This window comes from Rhinolophus ferrumequinum, chromosome 6 (genome assembly GCF_004115265.2).
Source record: "Rhinolophus ferrumequinum isolate MPI-CBG mRhiFer1 chromosome 6, mRhiFer1_v1.p, whole genome shotgun sequence".
In the NCBI taxonomy this organism is placed as follows: Eukaryota; Metazoa; Chordata; class Mammalia; order Chiroptera; family Rhinolophidae; genus Rhinolophus; species Rhinolophus ferrumequinum.
This window is the reverse complement of record NC_046289.1, coordinates 23804141-23825645: the sequence shown is the minus strand read 5'-3', so window position 1 is coordinate 23825645 and position 21505 is coordinate 23804141. Positions and strand designations below refer to the sequence as shown.

General features: G+C 36.1%; 1 protein-coding gene across 1 annotated transcript; it reads left to right on the top strand.

Annotated features, from left to right (window-relative positions):
- Window positions 1–16: 16 nt before the first annotated feature.
- On the top strand, window positions 17–15943 carry FCF1 (FCF1 rRNA-processing protein). Its single transcript, XM_033106967.1, has 8 exons — window positions 17–78; window positions 386–453; window positions 1837–1908; window positions 2423–2571; window positions 10417–10489; window positions 13390–13477; window positions 15105–15199; window positions 15885–15943. Exons 1-8 carry the CDS (start codon window positions 76–78, stop codon window positions 15931–15933), a joined length of 597 nt encoding a protein of 198 aa, XP_032962858.1. The 5' UTR covers window positions 17–75; the 3' UTR covers window positions 15934–15943.
- The last annotated feature ends 5562 nt before the right edge of the window (window positions 15944–21505 follow it).

The following is a 21505-nucleotide window of genomic DNA, read 5'->3' as shown; positions in this document are numbered from 1 at the left end:
CGGAAGCAGTGTACGGGTGACGTAGAAGTGTCGCGCCGTTGGTGATTCCGGAAGAAACAAGAGTGTGGCGTGAACATGGTGAGAGAGGAGGGTTCGAGAAGGGACAGTGTCGGACCACATTTTGGGTGGAGGTTGAAAGAGTCGGCCCCTGGCGAAATTTCGTCCACATTCCCCCTGCTTATTTTCATTCTGATCTTAGCTCTTAAACTGCTTCTGATATGCTCCAGCGAATAGGGAAAGGATACTCTGCCTGGGTTGGGGCAGAGAGGATAAGAGGAGCTGGGTATTTGAGGGAAGAAGGGAAGGGTATGGACAAAGAAAAGAAGGAACTCAAGAAGATGGGATGTATTTCCAACTCTTTTAACTCTAAAATTTCTGTTTCAAGGGGAAGCAAAAGAAAACAAGGAAGTATGCGACCATGAAGCGAATGCTTAGTCTCAGAGATCAGAGGCTGTGAGTGTCTGGAATCTACTGGGTTCATAGACTGCACAGATAAAGCACTCAGGAGGGGATAAATAGTAAAAGTTTTTGTTTTTATTTCGTGTTTATTTTTAATATTATTGTGTCTTGGATTTATATAGCTTGAGATAGTAGTCAAGTGTATCACAGCTGCTGAGCGAGAACACTGGTGAATGGGATGGGAATTAAACATCTCTTAAGTGTTCACTTTGTTCCACCGTTTTTATATGCTGTGTTTCCCTGAAAACAAGACCTAGCAGGACAATGAGCTCTAATGCGTCTTTTGGAGCAAAAATTAATACAAAATCTGGTATTATATTATACTATATTATGTAAGACCCGGTCTTATATTAATTTTTGCTCCAAAAGACGCATTACAGCTGATTGTCCAGTTAGGTCTTATTTTCGGGGAAACACGGTCCTTTATCTACCACATCACATTTAAGACTCCTAACAGTTCTGTGAGGTAGGTAGGGTAATTTTGTGTTCTTGTAATTACACTACTACATTCCCCAGGGAAAAAAATGTTTGTTAAAATTGTTGAAAAAAGAGGTCAGTTTGTCATGTGTCTCCAGCACCTGACACTCAAATATTTTTGAAAGAAAGAATGGGAAGACACCTAGATGTCTCCATTGTATAAGTCTTATAAGAATTCAGTTGGCTGTGGAAGTAGATTGTAGAATTATAGTCCCTGTTGTACGGAAGACCTAAAAACCTTCCCTGCTTCAATGAAGAATGGACAAAGCTGTTAAATAAGGACTGATGTTCATTGTGTTTAGGAGCCTAAGCACAAAGGAATGGTCATTAGAGTCTTCAAAGTTATTAAATTGTATTCTTAGTCTTTAGTATGTGTTTATGTAATTTCTAGGAAATTTACCCCACTAATAATCTTTCTAGTTAAGGGTTAAATTTTTTATATGTATTATTACATTTTAGCCCTTTGTAAGAGGCATGTGGGGAATCTTTTCTCCCCTACCATTGAAGCATCTGAGTCTTCAGAAGATAAATGTCAGCCTTTTTACCCACTACTTGGAAGTGAATTTTGATCCTTGATATAAGAGCGTCTGACTGAGAAAGAAATTATAACATAACCAACATTTATTTACCCATTAACAATTTTTATGGATTATTGGCTAGATTTTTCAGTTTAATTATGTCTTACAAATTGATTATGTTAATTACAGGCTACTTCCCACAGTTATTTGTGCTTAAAATATGTATATTTATATTGTAAAAATGTGTGTGCTTATACCAATGTAAAAAGTCACAAAGTAGGATTTCTTCTGAAGACAAAAAAAAATATTTGATTTTGAATGAGATTATAATTGCTGTGTTTTTTTCCTTCTCCCCTGCATTTAATTTACTTTTTTTTCCTAGGAAAGAAAAGGATAGGTTAAAACCTAAAAAGAAACAAAAGAAAGATCCCAGTGCACTCAAGGAAAGAGAAGTGTGAGTAATCAAAATTTTCAAGTTTTCCTTTAAGACATTCTAAAATCATAGACCTCTAAGAAATCCAGGCTTTCCCTGAGCTGAGTTGTTCAGCCGCTTTTAAATACAGCACAACTATGCAAATGAAAGTGATATTGAATCTAAGATCGATAATTTCTTTTTTTTTTTTCCCCCAAGATTCTTTCAAAAGAAATAATTACTGTTGTTTAACTCACTGGCATTTTATGAAAGAGGGACTACATCACCACAAATATAGTAAGGACATAGTTTCAGAATCGAAGTCATTCCTTTTAAATAAATACATTTAGCTTTATGAAACCTTATCACATTTTCCTCGTTTTGCCCTGGAGTGGTGATGGATATATCATCACAGAATTTATTAGGATTTATTTCCAAGAATGAGGAAAAAGGAACTTAATTTATACCAACCTGTTTCAAACAGAGACTTCTTATTTTTGTTGATACCAGAGTATCAATGTAGGCATTACTTTCTGTCTTGTTTTTTTTCTTTCAGCCCCCAACACCCTTCCTGCCTATTCTTCCAGTATAACACACAGCTGGGCCCACCTTACCACATCCTGGTTGATACCAATTTTATCAACTTTTCCATTAAAGCCAAACTAGACTTAGTTCAGTCAATGATGGACTGTCTGTATGCCAAGTGTGAGTATCATACTTTTACATTTCTTTGACATTTGTATAGAATAATCATTTATTCAAATATACGAAAAGAGAGGAGTGGAGTCCTAGTTAACTGAATTGCATGCCATTTAATTTGTTCATACCAATGACCATTTTCTTTTTTTTAATTTATTGGGGTGACATTGATTAATAAAATTATGTAGGTTTCAACTATACAATTCTATCATTTATAGAGGATGCCAAAAAATGTATACATATTTTAAGAAAGGATTAAATTGTAAACCAAAACACTCAATATATACCGATAACAAAAGATGAATACAAGACGTGTATACATTTTTTTGGCTCCCCCTGTATTGCATTGCATGTTCACTACCGAAAGTCAAATCTCTTTCTGTCACCATATATTTGACCCCCTTTACTCTTGTCTACCTTCCTCCCCTCCCCTTCCCCTCTGGTAACCACTAAACTGTTGTCTGTGTCTATAAGTTTTTGCTTGTTTGTTTGTCTTGTTCATTTGCTACTTTCGGTTTATGTCCCACATGAGTGAAATCATACGTTTCTTGACTTTTTCTGTTTGACTCATTTCACTTAGTATGATCATCTCAAGCTCCATCCATGCTGTTGCAAATGGCAGTATTTCATCTTTTCTTATGGCTGAGTAATATTACATTGTATATATATGTACCGTATCTTCTTTATTCAGACATCTGTCGAAGGACACTTTAGTTGTTTTTTAATTTTTTGAGGATCCTCCGTACTGTTTTCCATAGTGGCTGTACCAATTTATATTCCCACCAGCAGTATATGAGGCTTCCTTTTTCTCCTCAACCTCTCTAACTGTTGTTATTACTTGTAATTGTTGATATAGCCATTCTAACAGGTGTGAGATGGTATCTCATTATAGTTTTGATTTGCATTTCCCTTCAGCTAGTGAGATTGAACATCTTTTCATATATCTGTTGGTCCTTTGTATGTCTTGGGAGAAGTGGTCCTCTGACCATTTTTAATTGGATTATTTGTTTTTTTGTTGTTGAGTTGTATGAGTTCTTTATATATTTTTGACATTAGCCCTTTATTAGAGGTGTTGTTTGCAAATATCTTCTTCCTTTCAGTTGGTTGCCTCTTTGTTTTGTTGTTTCTTTTGCTGTGCAAAAGCTTTTTAGTTTGATATAGACCCATTCATTTATTTTTGCTTTTACTTCCCTTGCCTTTGAAATCAAATTCATAAAGTTCTCTCTAAGACCAAAGTCTGTAAGTTTAGTACCTATATTTCCTCTATGCAATTTATTGTTTTAGGTCTTAGATTTAGATCTTTGGTCCATTTTGAGTTAATTTTGGTGCATGGTGATAACAATCTGGTTTCATTCTTTTGCATGTGGTGGTCCAATTTTCCCAGCACCATTTATTGAAGAGGCTTTCTTTTCTCCATTGTATGTTTTTGGCTCCTTCGTTGAAAATTATTTGCCCTTACAGATGTGATTTTATTTCTTGAGTTCTCAGTTCTGTTCCATTGGTCCACATGCCTGTTTTTCTGCCAATACCATGCTGTTTTGTTTATTGTCTCTTTGTAATATAATTTGAAGTCGAGGAGTGTGATACCACTGCCCTTGTTCTTTTTTCTTAGGATCGCTTTGACTGTTCAGAGTCTTGTGATTCCATACAAATCTGATTATTTTTTTTGTTCTATTTCTTTAAAAAATGCCACTGGGATTTTGATGGGGATTGCATTAAATCTGTATATTGCTTTAGGTAATATGGCCATTTTAACTATGTTGATTCTTCCAGTCCATGATCATGGACTGTCTTTCCATTTCTTTGTGTCTTCTTCAATTTCTTTTAAGAACGTCTTATACTTTTCAGTGTGTAGGTCTTTTACATCCTTTGTTAAGTTTATTCCTACGTGTTTTATTCTGTTTTTGCAAATACAAAAGGAATTTTTTTTTCATTTCTTTTTCTGAAAATTTCATTGTTAGCATATAGGAAATGCAATGAATTTTTGTACATTGATTTTGTATCCTGCAAATTTATATCTGTGTCTTGTTTCTAATAGTTTTTTGGTGGAGTCTTTAGGGTTTTCTATATAAAGAATCATGTGGTCTGCAAAAAGTGACATTTTGACTTCTTCATTCCTAATTTAGATGCCTTTTATTTCTTTCTTGTGCCTCATTGCTCTGCTGGGACTTGCAATACTATGTTGAATAATAGTGGTGAGGGGGGCATCCTTGTCTTGTTTCTGACCTTCGAGGAAAAGCTTTCAGTTTTTCACCATTAAGTATGATGTTAGCTGAGGGTTTGTTGTATATGGCCTTTATTATGTTGAGGTACTTTCTTTCTATGCATACCATTTTATTAAGTGTTTTAATCATAAATGGATGTCGTATCTTGTGAAATGTTTTTTCTGCATATATTGATATGATCATCTGATTTTTATCCATTATTTTGTTTATGTGATGTATCATATTGATTGATTTGCGTATGTTGAACCATCCTTGTGCCCCTGGAATGAACCCCACTCAATCGTGATGTTTCATCATTTTAATGTATTGTTGTAGTCAATTTGCTAGTATTTTGTTTAGGATTTTTACATCTGTGTTCATCAGATATATTGGTCTGTAGTTTTCTTTTTTGTATTATCCTTACCAAGTGTTGGTATCAGGTTAATGTTGGACTTATAAAAGAAGTTAGGAAGTATTGCCTCTTCTTCAGGTTTTTGGAAGAGTTTGAGAAGAATAGGTATTAAATCATCTTTGAATGTTTGGTAGAATTCATTAGTAGAACCATCTGGTCCTGGACTTCTGGTTTTTGATGATTGTCTCAATTTCTTTGCTGTTAATTGGTCCGTTTAGATCAGGGGTGTCCAAACTTTTTTCAACGTTTTTCACCAAGAGCCATATGCGGTAAAATACACAAACAGCCGGGCCACTCACTCGAGGTGAAGTACATATTGCCTCACCTGGTTTATTTAAGTAAACTAAATATATTTTTGGAATTTGCTACGGGCCAATAAAAAATGGATTGCGGGCCACAGTTGGCCCACGGGCTGCAGTTTGGACACCCCTGGTTTCGATTTTATAGTACTTTGTGATTCAGTGTAGGAAGGTTCTGTATTTCTAAGAACTTGTCCATTTCTTCTAGATTATTGAATTTGGTGGCATATAGTCTTTCAGAGTATTCTTGTATGAACCTTTGTGTTTCTGTGGTATCTGTTGTAACTTCTCCTCTTTCATTTCTGATTTTGTTTATTTGTGTCTTTTGTCTTTTTTCCTTAGTAAGTCTAGCTAGGGATTTGTCAATTTTATTTATCTTTTCAAAGAACCAGATCTTTGTTGCGTTTTATTTTCTGTTATGTTTTTGTTCTCTATTTCATTTAATTCTGCTCTAATTTTTATTATTTCCTTCCTTCTGCTGACTTTGGGTTTTATTTGTTCTTTTTCTAGTTCTTTAAGATGTAACATTATGTTGTTTATTTGGGCTTTTTCTTGTTTTTTGAGATAGGTCTATAACGATATAAATTTCCTTCTTATTACTGCTTTTGCAGCATTCCAAAAGTTTTGATATGTTGTATTTTTATTCTCATTTGTTTCTCTATATATTTTGATGTCTCCTTTTATTTCTTCTTTGACGTAGTCGTTCTTTAGTAACATGTTGTTAATCTCCACATATTTGTGATTTTTCCTGCTTTCTTTTTGCACTTAATCTCCAATTTCAAAGCATTATGGTCAGAGAATATGCTTGGTATGATTTCAATCTTAAATTTGTTGAGGCCAGTTTTGTGTCCCAGCATAGGCTTTCTCCTTGAGAATGTTCCGTGTGCACTAGAGAAGATTGTGTAATCTGGTGTTCTAGGATGAAAGGCTCTACATGTCAATTGTGTCCATTGGTCTGTGTCATTTATGGCCACTAATTCCTTATTGATTTCTGTTTGGATGATCTATCCATAGCTGTCAATGTGATATTTAGGTCCCCTACTATAATTGTGTTTTTGTTAGTTTCTGTTAGTAGTTGCTTTATATATTTTGGTGCTCTCTGATTAGGAGCATATATATTGACAGGTGTTATGTCTTCTTGATGTATTGTCCCCTTTGTTATTATGAAATGTCTATCTTTGTTTCTCGTTAACTTTTTTATCTTCAAGTCTGTTTAGTCAAATATAAGTGTGGTCACGCCAGTTTTTCTCTGGATGCAATTTTCTCAAAGTATCGTTTTCCACCCTGTCACTTTGAGTCTATGTTTGTTCTTGCAGCTGAGATGTGTCTCTTGAAGGCAACATATGATTGGGTTTTGTTTTTTGATCCAACCTGCTACTCTGTGCCTTTTCATTGGTGAGTTCAGTCTATTTACATGTAGGGTGATGCTTGATATATGAGGATTTCCTATAGCCATTGTATCTTTTGTTTTCTGGTAGCTCGGCATCTCCATTGTTTCTTTGCCCTTGTGTTAGCAATGACCATTTTCAGTTAGGTGAAATGTAACAAAAACTTGACTGGGAATAATTACACTTGCACAATTCAGAAAACACTTGTTTTGATTGTCATTATAGGCATCGATTTTGAATGTAGGAGGGAAATTTTCTGTTTCCGAATTCTGGATTTAAAAATTCTGGATAAATGAAAGTTTATTGTATTTATCAATGTATATATTGTTTTACACTAAGGAGGAAACATTCTCTGTTCCACTCCATTGTAGGAAAACTAAATAAGACATTTTGCCATTTATGATCACAGAACCAGAAGTGATGATGGTCAAAGATTCCTAGTTTATTCATTTTGGCATTTATTGGTACCATAAAGGATCTGGGGTAGTTTACTTACACCTAAGTATGCAGTTTACCATTAATAGAGTTCCCTGGTGTATTTGGGTGTCCCCTCCTTGCAGTGATCTTCCCTCATTACCATGAGTAGGAAAAAAAAAATGTAAGCCATGTACAAGGTAATCATTATAGTGACATCTGTTGCATTTTGTGGTAGGTTTATATTCATAATATTTTTCAGCCATCTAGTTAAAGGTACAAATGAAAATTAGACTATAGTTTGCCTTAAAGAATAAATTATTGGAATCCAAGGAAAAAATTTGTGCTTCCTTCTTTAATGTTTAAAAGATACTATGTAATGAACAGCATCACAGAGTCATAGTAACATAAATGTTTATTGATTTATTAGAACTAGCAAGATGGGAAGTGGGTAAGGGATGTGTGATGGGTAAGAACGCTAAATTCTTTAAAAGCTTGAAATTAATAAACATAAAAAGTGACTGTGTAAGTTTATTATATCAAGATATGAATGTAACCACCAAATGAGGAAAACAGCTAATGAAGTAAAATAATTCATTTCTAAGGATCAAAACTGGTGGAGTGGGAAGGATCAGGGGACAGTTATATTTTCATATAGTCCTCTTTGTATTTCTCTTTAAAACTATGTTTATGTAATACTTTAATTTTCTTTTTAAAAAAAGTCTCTTAGAAATAATAAAGAGTAGGCTGTAGGCCAAGATTGTGAACAACGGCTCTCCCTGGGGCTGGGCAGTGGGAGGTCAGCATGAGCTGCCATGGGCTGCCACAGGCTGCTGTGGGCTGTGGTGGGCTACCGTGTGCTGCCAGAAGCGGCCGGTGGTCAATATGAGTGGCCAGCAGCCAGTGTGGGTGGCCGGCGGCCAGCAGGAGTGGCCGTGTGCTGCTGTGGGCTGCCGTGGGCTACCGTGTGCTGCCATGAGCGGCCGGTTGCCTGTGTGAGTGGCTGGTGGCCAGCATGAATGGCTGGCAGCCATCGTCAGTGGCTGGCAGCTGGCGAGGGCTGTCATGAGCTGCTGTGAGCTGCCAGACGATGACCGGTGACCTACTGCCTTAGCCAGTGGGGGGTGGGGGGAGTGCAAGGCTCGTAATACCAGCATGGGCCAGGGACCTGTGTCCTACACAACTAGACTGAGAAACAACGGCTTGAACCGGAGTGGGGAGGGGGGGAGGCGGGAAAAGGGGGGAGGTAGAAAATGGATCATACGTTATTTAACTGTTTTGTTTTTAAATTTATTATTATTTTTTTATTGGGGAATGTTGGGGAACAGTGTGTTTCTCCAGGGCCCATCAGCTCCAAGTCAAGTCGTCCTTCAGGCTATTTGTGGAGGGCACAGCTCAGCTCCAAGTCCGGTTGCCATTTTCAATCTTTAGTTGCAGGGGGCACAGCCCACCATCCCATGAGGGAATTGAACCGGCAACCTTGTTGTTCAGAGCTCCCGCTCTAACCAACTGAGCCATCTGGCTACTCCTGTTTGTGCTTTTTTTTAAAACAGCTTTGAGATATAATTCACATACCACACAATATACCCGTTTAAAGTGTAACACCCGTTTAAAGTGGCTGTTAGTATATTCACAGTCGATTTTAAAACATTTTCACTATTAAAAAAAACTCTGAACCCTTTAGCTGTCATCCCCCACCCCTTCCCATTCCCACCATCCCTAGGCAACCACAAATTTGCTTTCTGTCTATCAATTTTCCTATTCTGGGCATTTCATTAAAATAGGATCATACAGTATTTGGTCCTGTTTAATTTAGCATAATGTTTTCAAGGGTTAAGGCATGTATGTACATAAATTGCTTTTTATTACCCAATAATACTCTATTACATGGATAGATTGCATCTTATTTATCCATTTCGCCTTGCTTTTTATATTGAACAAATATATCTTGAATGGTTTTCTATCGGTATATAAAGATATACCTTAATCTTTTTAAAATTATGTAGTATTCTATTGTTTAAATAATTTTTAAAAGCCAATATTCTACCAGACATTTGGATTATTTCCAGTTTTTACCCTGTTATAAACAAGGCTGTAGTGAATATTTTTGTGACTATTTCCCTGTGTTAGGGTGGAGTATTTCTTTAAGATACATTTTCTAAAGCTATATTTCCATATTAAGGAGTGAATTATTTTGTTTTAATAGGTATTACAAAATTACCTTCAAATAGTTATAAGAATTTATACAGCTACTAATGCAGTGTGAGAATACCTGTTTCCTCAGTAATAGCCTGACAGTCTCTGTTCAAATCTTGCTTTGACCATTTGTTATCTAGTTACTTTATGTCTCAGGTTCCTCATCTACAAAATGGGTCTGATAATAAAATTACGTGATAGGAATTATTTTGAAGACTAAATGAGATAATCTTTGTAAAGTACTTAGCACGGTGTCTGGCACATAATTCTAAGCTATTATTATAAGCTCTTTGAGAAATGTGTAGTGATATTTTCCCGTTTTATTTGTATTTTACTTTAATGTCTTTTTGTTTGATAGTTGTCAAACAAATGTTTTATATTTTTATATTATCAAATTTACATTTTCTGGTTAAGTTTATGGTTTCTTTTGGTTCACATTTAAATTTCTTTTCCATTTAGAATTTATTTTAATATATAAAGAATGACGGGAATCGAGCTGAATTTTTTTCCCCAGATATGTTTATGACAGATACATTATGGAATCTGTAGTGTGGTGTTGGGACAGTTCCCTAGTTTCTTTATAAATATTCTCCTCTAGTTCTTATTGTTCTTTTCAGTGTGCTTATTCTGCTTCATTCCAGAAGTCTCGTGGGTCTTTCAAAGATTGTCAATAGGGGGCGGCCGGTTAACTCAGTAAGTTAGAGTGCAGTGCGCTTAACAACAAGGTTGCTGGTTCAATCCTCACTTGGGCCACTGTGAGCTGCGCCCTCCACAACTAGATTGACACAACTACTTGACTTGGAGCTGATGGGTCCTGGAAAAACACACTTAAAAAGAAAAAAGATTGTCAGCAGAATGTAATGTAATTCAGAGAGTTAAATCAGTTTCTTCACATATTCTTTTATTAACTTTTTTTTTTTTTTTTTTGTCCCTGGCAGGTATCCCTTGTATAACTGACTGTGTAATGGCTGAAATTGAGAAACTGGGGCAAAAGTATCGAGTGGCTCTAAGGTAGGAAGGAGCTGATCTGTCTAAAATTGTTCTAGATTAGTAGACAAGATTTTTTTGACCTTCCTTCATCAGTTTGCTGTCCTAAGATTTGTTGCCTGATTAGATTAAATAAAAATACAAAACTAGTTAACTGTTTATGATTAAGAAAGCAGACATTGAAAGGTTAGAGGTTTTTAACCTGAAGCTCTTTTTTTTTTAAATTAAATTTGTTGGGCTACCATTAGTTAATAACATTTTTTAAATTTCAGGTATACGACTTTATAATGCATCATCTATATATTCTATTGTGTGCTCAGCACCCAAAGTCTAGTCTCCTTCTGTCACCATATATTTGACCCCCTTTACCCTTTTTATTCTACCCCCACCCCACCACCCCTGGTAACCACTATACTGTTGTCTGTGCCTATGAGTTTGTTTTGTTTGTTGCTTTTTGTTTTATATCCCACAAATGAGTGAAATCTTATGGTTCTTGTCTTTTTCTGCTCAACTTATTTCACTTAGCATGATACTCTCAAGATACATCCATGTTGTTGGAAATGGCAATATTTCATCTTTTTTATGGCTAAAAGTAGTATTCCTTTGTATATATGCATCACATCTTCTTTATTCAGTCATTGGTCGAGGACACTTAGGTTGTTTCCATGTCTTGGCTATTGTAAATAATGTAAGCTGAAACTTTTTGCATGAAGTTAATTAGTTGTATTGGGCCTCCTTTTAAGTTCCTCTAAGATTTTCAATTAGAAAGTGTCTGTCTTTCTCTTAGTTTATCTAGGCATCTACTTCAGTATCTCACTGTTAAAGAATTCACATTCTAAGTTCTCAGTTTATTCTAGAACGTACCCTGGAGTTTAGAGTAGCAGTTCCCAAGGTATGGTCTGCACCCAAGGAGTCCCAGAGAACTTTGCAGGGAGTTTTCAAAACTATTTTCATAATAATAACAAAACATTGCCTTTGTCACAGTGCTGACATTTGTACTGATGACAGCCCAGTGATGTCTTGTTGTTTGATAGCTGTCGAACAGAAGTTTTATATTTTTATATGATCGAATTTACATTTTCTGCTTAATTTCATGGTTTCTTTTGGTTCACATTTAAGTGGTGCCTTCGTACAATGCCAGGCAGTAGGCCCAAGTAATGCTAATAGTCTTTGTATTCTTCACTGCTGCCCAGAGTTACTTAACTGGTGAAACGGTAAAATTTGTTAACTTTGTTTCATCTCAATCCTGGAGTATACATCATTGTTCCTCGTGGTTTTGCGGAAGTGCACATGAAGCACGTCTGCGTACCAAAGGATGGAGTTTACCTCCCTGGGAAGCATTTGTGTGCTTGTTTCAGTTGTGAATTGAACCAGTTGCTTTTTCATGGAATGTCATTTTTATGCAGAGAACAACTGACAGATACTGATTTTTTTTTCAGAATTTGATATTTAGCAGATACTGTCTCAAAAATTCAGTGAACCTGTCACTTCATGGAAAACAAGTTACTGCCTTAGTTAAAGTTTTCAAGTGAAAATCAGAGTTTTAAAAACTCATGAGCTTATCACATTCCCAATACTAAAGACCTTTCCGTTGAGACTAATGAAGATATTAATGAATACGATGTTGTTGATATTGTATAATGAAATGTGTCCATATTTGGAAGATCTGTGTAACTCAGTGAATCAGTATTTTCCCTGGAGCCCCTTCCCAGTCTGCCCTCGACCTGCCTTTCCAACCCTATTTCACTCCCCTCTGTACAAACACTCCTCTCACTCTTCCCTGAACACAGCCAAACCTTTGTACAGATGGTTGGTGCCCTGTTTGGAATGTGCCTGCCTTCACTTTGCTTGGAGCATTCTTTCATCTTCATTTTATTTTTATCTCCGTGTAATTTTTTCTAACTCTATCAAACCCACGTTGACCTGACTCTGAACTACTGTGATGTGGAGTATTTTTGTGGTACTTGGTACCTGTGTGCTGCCTTGTATTTTTATTCATTTTGTGACTCATCATCGTTGTGTAATAGAAAGAGCATTGCTCTGGGGATCATAGACTTGGGTGTTTCTTTTTCAAATTTGTATGAAAATGATACATGTTTGATTTGTTAATAGCAAACAATATAAACACATACATACAATAAAAAGTAAAATTCCCTCTCCATATTCACACTTGGTCCATTCTCCTACCCTAAGAGCGACAACTGAGAAGGATTCATATGTAGTTTGTATGTGTTTTTCCAGACAAATGCGAATCTAGAGAATCAGGGAAAGACATTTGTACTTTCTTAATTGAATCATATACGTATAATGTGTACACACACACACACACACACACACACACACAGTTCAGTGGCCTGCTTTGTTTATTCACCAGGTTATTATAGGTCCTTCCATGTTGATACACACAGCTCTCCACCTCTTTTTTTAGTAGGATAGGGACATCAAAATGTATTTAACTTTTCCTTGTTGATGGATATTCAGGTTATCTCCAGTTTTTCACTATTATGAACTGCTGTAGGGACCATCCTTGTGCCTATATTCTTGTACATTTGTCTAAGACAACTTTCTCAAAGTGAAATGATTGAGTTCAAATTGATTTGGTTTTGCGTCTTGGCTTTTCCCAGCTGGGTAACTTTAAACAACTCAATTCATCCCTCTGAATCTGCTTCCACATCTGTAAAATGGAAATATAATAATTCAGAGTTTTGTGAAGATTCCATGACATAAGGCACACCAGCTGTCAGTCAGGAAGCTTTAAATTCCCTTTTCTGTAAATTGTCTTTACAATTAGAAGGTAAGCTTCATGAGGAGAGGAGTGCCTTAAAAATCTACACATAGATCATGTTACCCTTATTTCACTGATTGAGACTCAAAGTTCTTCATTTGCTGGAATGTTTTCATGAATCCATTTTATAACCCTATAGGATTGCCAAGGATCCAAGATTTGAACGATTACCATGCACACACAAAGGAACCTATGCAGATGACTGCTTAGTACAGAGAGTAACTCAGGTATCATTGGTTTTTAAATGTTTATTTTGTGCTTTTAAAAAAGAAAAGGTGAACTATTGTCTCCTGAATGTTCATGGTCAGTAAGTATCAAGGAATATAAATGGTAAAAAAAAAAAAAAAAAAAAAAAAAAAATAGAATCCCTTCATAGGAAGCATAGGTGTCCTCATTTACTTGAGAACGTGGATTGGAAATGTATACCGTAACCATAATGGAAAGATCATGGGCTTGGGAAGGAGATGTGGGTTTCAAATCTTAGCACCTGCGTTTATTAGGTGTGTGATTTGAGGCACTTACTGATTCTTTATTCCATAAATCTTCTCTATAAAGTGGTTTAAGTGAGTGAGTATAGCTATAATAATACAGTTGAACAACGTGGGAGTTAGGGGCACTGAAACCTTGTGCAGTCAAAAATCTGCATCAGATAACTTTTGACTCCCAAAAACTTCAGGTGTCCTTCCATATCCATGAGGGATTGGTTACCCTGTGGGTACCAAAATATGCGGATGTTCAAGTCCCCCATGTAAAATGGCATGGATCAATACATACAGTCTGCCCTCCGCATCTGCAGGCTCCCAACCGCAGATCAAAAACAGTACAGGTATTTACTAAAAAAAACCTGTATATCAGTGGATCCACACTGTTCAAACCTGTGTTGTTCCGGGTCAACTGTGTATCAGATTTCACCTCCCTATGAATCTAAAATAAGGATCCATTTCCATTTACTCTCTATGCAGGAATTTGGTTCCTCTCTACCATGCCTAACCCAGAAGTATTTTTCCGTTACATCTGAGTCTCCCAGAGTGCTCTGTCACAAGTACCCTGGAATAAGTGGGTTTTTGATTGTTATGTTCTGGCTTCCTCGTCAAGCACCACAACAATTTCACCTACTGATTGCCCTTATAAGAGCCTCTCTGCTGAGGATAATCATCTTCATCTAGTGACCACACTGCCAGTCTTTTAGCAGCTCTACCCTGTGGGTATTGCCAGTATTTCCCATAATTTCCCACAGCACAGCTGACACCAGGCTGCAACTCTTTATAAAACTCAATGGGGGATTTGGGCATGATGGAAGTAAAGTACAACACAAATTAGCTCTCAGCTGGCAGCTAATTGTTGCTTTCAGAGCCACTAGACTCAAACTTGTCCTGCAGATCCTATTCTGGCTTCATGGCAAAGGAGGTAGCATACCTCCACCACTAGGAGGCTTCAGAGCTGGCCCTGCTGGCCCAGGAAAGGCAAAAGCTGTGCCCTCTGATCCAAGGTACTTTGCCTTTGCGTAGAGTGCCCCAGGGCATTTCCCCCAAACCAAAGAATTGTCTGCCCCAAATTTGAAAGTCCCTACCACTTAGCAGGCAAAAAAACAGTTTGTAGCTTTTAGTTTTTCTTTCTTCTTCCTTTCAAGATTCTTAGAGCTACGTTCAACCCAGGCATCTTATTATCTATTTTACAAATATGAGCTCTTACATCATAGTAGCTACTCAACAAATTGTTATAGCCTTTCCTTTGCTATTTACTGTGAAAATAAATGATTCTTCAGACTGGCCAGTGATTGTACCGTTATAGTATCATTAAGTAGACTTAATAAGCTCTATTATTAAGTGACTACTCAATCGGTGTCTCTTACAGCACAAGTGTTACATTGTGGCTACGGTGGACCGGGACCTTAAACGAAGAATCAGGAAAATCCCCGGAGTTCCCATCATGTACATTTCTAACCATAGGTGAGAACTTCTTGTGGAAGTGATTAAAGTATATAGCTGATAGCAATTAAAAATGAGGTCAGGTTATGGAAGAATTTGAAAGAGTATTAAATGTTTACATAGTTATATTTGAAGAAATGAGACAAAGTAACAAGAACAAGAGCAAGACATAAAGCTGGGATTTAGGAATGAGGCAGACATTCACATTGTTACAGTAGGATTACCAGAAGAAATAGAGGAATGTGTTGCTTTCAATACAAAGCAGTAATTTGAGCTAATCTTCTTTGGCCAGATTTTTTTTTTTTAAATAAGCCTAGTGCATGTGATTAGCACCCCTCTGGGAAACTAAAAGCTTATTAAAAACAAACAAACAAACAAATTGCTTTTTATCCTTCTTGGATGTTATGTCAGTCTTCAGACTTTATTATTTTCAGCCTGAGGAAAACACAATATAGAGGAAATGATATGGGCTAAAAAGTTGGGCTTCCCTGGACTCCGTTCCTGGCTCCCCCACTTGTTAACTTCTGACTTTGGAGAATAAAGATATTATAGTCAGCATTTTGCTATAAATCGTTCATTATAATGTTCCCATTGACAAAAAGGATTCTTAGTGACCAGTGAGAGTATTGCAGTCAGTAAAGGATGGCTTTTTAGGTGGGTTCTGGACCCACCTTTCTTACCAGTGTTAATTCTTTATCCTGATCAGGTACAACATTGAGCGGATGCCAGATGATTATGGAGCCCCTCGATTCTAATTCTTAAAAGCCAAAAATTCCTCTGCTTTCCTTCAACCAATTTTCTCTGTTTCCAGTTTATGAAACACGCTACAGCATGAATTATTATTCCACCCACCCGTTTGCTCTATTATGAGTTGAATATGGTTAAAGACACTTTTTAAATGTTGTTTTGAAAATGATATTTCTGTATCATTTTAAAATTTGTTGCATCTTTTTATAAATCCAATGACTGCTCACAAATTTGATGGTTGTTTTATATTGATTTACTCAACAAATATTTATTAAGGTTTCAGTAGGCACTTAATAAGATATGGTCCTACCCTCAAGACACTTATATTATGGTGGGAAGGAGAAACACACAGGTGAATAAATACAGTAAAATGATGCTAGGATAAAAGTAGGAGGGAGCAGACACATACAGAAGGAAAGAATGATTTCTTTCTACGTGGTTGGGATGGGGAGGGAGGAAAGGCTAGAGGTAGTCATGTTTGAGTTCATCTTTTCTGTTAATTTCATTAAATTTATTGGGGTGATAATGGTTAATAAAATCACATAGGTTTCAAATGTACAGTTCTATGATACATCATCTTTGAGATATTCTTTAAAAATAAATAGGTGCTTGCCCAATAAAGAGAATGAGGCACAGTAAGCATATGAACAAAAGCATGGACACAGATATTACATGGAATGAATATGCTTGGCCTGTTCAGACAACTGCCAGAAGATTTTTATAACTGGAACATAGGGGAAAAGGGTTTATACCCACATCTGAGACCCCAGAGGGGAGAGGTGGGAGGAAGGGGGCCTTATATGACATACTAGAAGGTTTGGACTTAATCTTGAGATCAGTAGGAAGTTGTTAAAATTTTAATTAGGGTACATAACATGATCAGATTAGATAGTTTAAATGATCACAGGGTATTATAGGAATAAACAAATAGAGCATTGAAACAACAGAAAGTCCATAAACAGGTCTATATGGCAGTTTGGTGTATTTTAAAGGTTTAATTTAAAATGTGTGGCAAAAGAAAATGGTTTTAGAAGGCCAAATAGTGTGGGCTCATTCTACTAGGGTTAGAATCCTGATTTTACCAGTTAATGTCAATGAATTGGACAAACTACATAACCATTTGGTATTTTCCTCATTTCCACCTTAAAATGTTTTGTTTAGTCCTGAAAACAACCCCAATAAAATGGGATTAAATTGAATAATACCTGACACAAATGTTCAATAAGTGTTAGTAATTATTATAATGGCAATTGGCTATCCATTTTGAAAAAAACTTTTAGATTCCTACTTCGTATCCTTCATGAGAATATATTTCAAGTGGAACAAAGATCTAAATTTTTTTTTTTTAAGTTGTGAAAGTATTAGGAAAGAAAGACGCGAAAAATGTGTATAACATTTGGGTAGAATTCTTAAATAACATGAAGAATATCAAAGCCATAAAAGAAAAGATTGATAAGTGTGAATATATTAAAATTCTAGATTTCTGTGCAAAGCAACTCCTTCAATTATTGAGAAGTGACTGACCAGAAGATTTTCCAAGGGTGTGAGGAAATGGTTAGTCATGTAGTGCTTGCCAAGTGCAAATAGGTATAACTATTTTAGATAGCAGTTTTTCAAGATCCATTAAAATAAAAATTGCAAATATCCCTTGAGCTCAATTCTATTTTTTGGTTATTTTTATCACATAGGTGATTTCCTTTAAAATACATAATCAGTATCATATAAATGCTAATAAGTGTGATACAGATGTGTAAAGAAACGTTCACACCTGTACAAGGAAGCATATAGAAGAATGTTTACTGCACCACAGTTAATAATAGAAAAAAATTTAGAAGAATGTAAAAGTTTGTCAAAAAGGTCTTTGTTATGTCTATACTATAAAACGTCACGAGCATTTAAAAAGAATGGGGTAGATTTAAAAATTGGCAAAGGACTTGGATAGACAATTCTCTGAAGAAGATACACAAATGACCAACAAGCACGTGAAAATATGCTCAATATCACTAATCATTGGGGAAATGCAAATCAAAACCACAATGAAATGCCACTTCACACCTATTTAGGATGGCTACTGTTAAGAATAAATACATATGGAGTGTTGACAAGGATGTGGAGAAATCAGAACTGTTGTTCTGTATTTTGATTGTTGGGATGGTTACTCGGATATATTGATTTGTCCAAATGCATTGAAATGTATACAAAATGGGTACATTTTGTAAATTATGTAAATTATATCTCAGTGAATTAAAAGATAGAAAAGGCATACAAAAAGAATATGCTGCTTGAATATACAATGTGGAAAATACTGAGGTTTTCTTTGTGGCCTCACATGGTCAATTTCATGAAAGTTCCATTTATATTTGAAAAGGAAGTACATTCTCTGTTATTTGAGTATTATCAAGTTAAAAATTTTGATGTTTATCCCTGAGATCTGATTGTTTAGGTCTTCTATATACATTTTTACTTTTGACTCTACTCTGTCTCAAACTAAGAGAAGTACATTAGTTTCTTAATATTTTTTTACTATATTTTGTGTATTTCTCCTTGCAGTTCCTAGGGTTTCCACTTAATGAAAGTTGGTACTGTATTGTTTTGCCCTATGGATACTCATAACTGATACATTTCTTGTGAATTGTAGCCTTTTGCATTATAATATATCCTTTTGCCTCATTTAATGCTTTTGTGCCTGAATTCTGCTTTTTCTGATACTAAGAACAAGACCTCTGCTTTCTTTTTTTTTTTTTTTTAGGTGTGTTTTTCCAGGACCCATCAGCTCTAAGTCAAGTAGTTGTTTCAATCTAGTTGGGGAGGGTGCAGCTCACAGTGGCCCTTGTTGTTAAGAGCACCGCCCCTCTTTTTCTTTTTTATAACACATTTGCTTTCTAAACCTTTGCCATCCTTATATTTTCAGCTTTTCTGAATTCCTTATTTCCAAAGTAAGATGCCCATGCATGGTTTATCTTTTTATCTTGTAGACAGAATTGCTGGAAACTATTCACTTCTATGAGTTGTTTTTTTTTCCCTTTTCTGAATGGGAGTGTTCACTGTGATTGTCCTGTTCCTATCCCACCAATTGTATATTTGGTTTATGAGGACAGATAATTTGCCTTCTTGGTGCATAGGGCTCTAGATTGAAAAAAGCCACACCTGATAGTGATACATATCCCCTTTGCTGCAGAGACTGCTATGCTTCACCTACCGTGTTTCCTTGAAAATAACACCTTAGCCAGACAATCAGCTTTAATGCATCTTTTGGAGCAAAAATTAATATAAGGCCTGGTCTTATTTTACTATAAAACTGGGTATAATATAATTAATATAATACCGGGTCTTATATTAATTTTTGCTCCAAAAGACACATTAGAGCTGATTGTCCAGCTAGGTCTTATTTTCGGGGAAACAGGGTAGATATCCTGGACTTTCAGCATGACATCATACCTGGACTGGAGAATATATATATGGAAGAGGAGGTTGTGTATACTTGGCCTGTGATAGGGAAAGTGAGGTCAACATTTGGTAACTAGGAGGGTAGAATGTAGCAGTTGTTGGTGCTGTTCACCAAATATTTCTGGCTCTCTGTTTTATGGCCCCCAGGTAGGATTGCTCTTCCCCACCACCTTTGAAGTTATATGTGGCAATATGAGTGAAGATGGCATATATCATTTCTAGGCAGAAGCTTTAAATGTCATTGTGTGGTTAGCAATGTTTCCTTTGTCTTGCTTTGACAATCATGAAAACATTGAGATGGAATCTTGCTTTGCCTGGATTCCACAGAACATTCTAGGTTAATGATAGAACATTAGGGTGAATGATAAGCATTTGTGGTTTTAAGCCACTGAGATTTGGGTTGTGTTTTTGTTTGTTTGTTTGCTTTTTTTACTGTAGCATAACTTAGCCTATGCCAGTTGACAAAGTACATGTTAAAAAGTCTGGGTTAGAACAATTGGACAAGAAATAAAAGGCACCCAAACTGGAAAAGAAGTAAAATTATTTCTGTTCACAGATGACATGATCTTATATGTAGAAATCCATAAAGAAATCAATTTTTTAAAAACTGTTACAACAAAATTCAGCAAAGTTTTAGAATACTAAATCAATGTAGAAAAATTAGTTGCATTTCAAAACACTAACAATGACCAATTCAAAAAAAAAAAAAGAGATGAAGAAAACAATCCAGTTTACTATAGCTCAAAAAGGATAAAATGCTTAGGAGTAAACCTAAGGAGGCAAAAGACTTGTAGACTGAAAATTACAAAACGTTGCTGAAAGAAATCAAAGATAACAAAGAAATGGAAAGATATCCTGTGCTTGTAGATTGGAAGACTCAATACTGTTAAAAAGTCTGTGCTCCCCAAAGCTATCTACAGATTCAATGCAATCTCTCAAAATCCCAATGACATTTGTTTGCAGAAATAGGGGGAAAAAATGCTAAAATTTATGTGGAATCGCAAGGGATCCAAATAGCCAAAACAATCTTGAAAAAGAATAAAGTTGGAGGCCTCACACTTCCTGATTTCAAAACATACTATGAAGGAATAGTAATCAAGACAGTGTTATTCTGACATAAAGACGTATATAGACCAATGGAACAGGATAAAGAGCCCAGAAATAAACCCTTGCATAGATTGCCAAGTTATTTTCAACAAGGGTGCCAAGACTACACAATAGTCAAAGGACAGTCTTCAACAAATGGTTTTGGGAAAACGATATCCACATGCAAAAGAGTGAAGTTAGACTTAATTTACACTATGTACAAAAGTTAACTCAAAATGGATTAAAGACCTAAACATTAAGACCTAAAACCCTAAAACTGGAAGGAAACGGGAAAAACTTCAGGACATTGGATTTGGCAATGGTTTCTTTGATATGACACCAAAAGTATAGTCAACAAAGGCAAAAATAGTCAAATGGGACTGTGTCATACTTAAAAGCTTCTTTGTATCAAAAGACATGAGTGAAAAGGCAACCTATGGAATGGGAGAAAATATTTGGAAATCATGTATCTGATAAGGTATTAAAATCCAGAATTTATAAGGAACTTATACAACTCAACAACAATAAAACAACCCAACTTAAAAATGGGCAAAAGAATAGACAATTTTCTGAAAAAGATATACAAATAGCTGACAAGCTCATGTAAAGATGCTCAACATAAGAGAAATGCAAATCAAAACCACAACGAGATAGCATCTCACACCCATTAGGATGGCCACTATCAAAAGAACAGAAAATAACAAATGTTGGTGAGGATGTGGTCAACATCCTAGTAATTGGAACACTTGGGCGCTGTTGGTGGGAATGTGAAATGATACAGCCACTATGAGAAACAGGACGGTGGCGCTCAAAAAGTCAAAAAGGGGCCGGCCCGGTGGCTCAGGCGGTTAGAGCTCTGTGCTTCTAACTCTGAAGGCTGCTGGTTCGATTCCCACATGGGCCAGTGGGCTCTCAACCACAAGGTTGTCAGTTCGATTCCTCGACTCCCGCAAGGGATGGTGGGCAGCGCCCCCTGCAACTAAGATTGAACACGGCACCTTGAGCTGAGCTGCCTCCCGGATGGCTCAGTTGGTTGGAGCGCGGGCC

Coding starts and splice junctions, on each gene's coding strand:
- FCF1 (XM_033106967.1), top strand. Junction 10,490..13,389: donor AAGTATCGAGTGGCTCTAAG/GTAGGAAGGAGC, acceptor ATAACCCTATAG/GATTGCCAAGGATCCAAGAT. Junction 15,200..15,884: donor ATGTACATTTCTAACCATAG/GTGAGAACTTCT, acceptor TATCCTGATCAG/GTACAACATTGAGCGGATGC.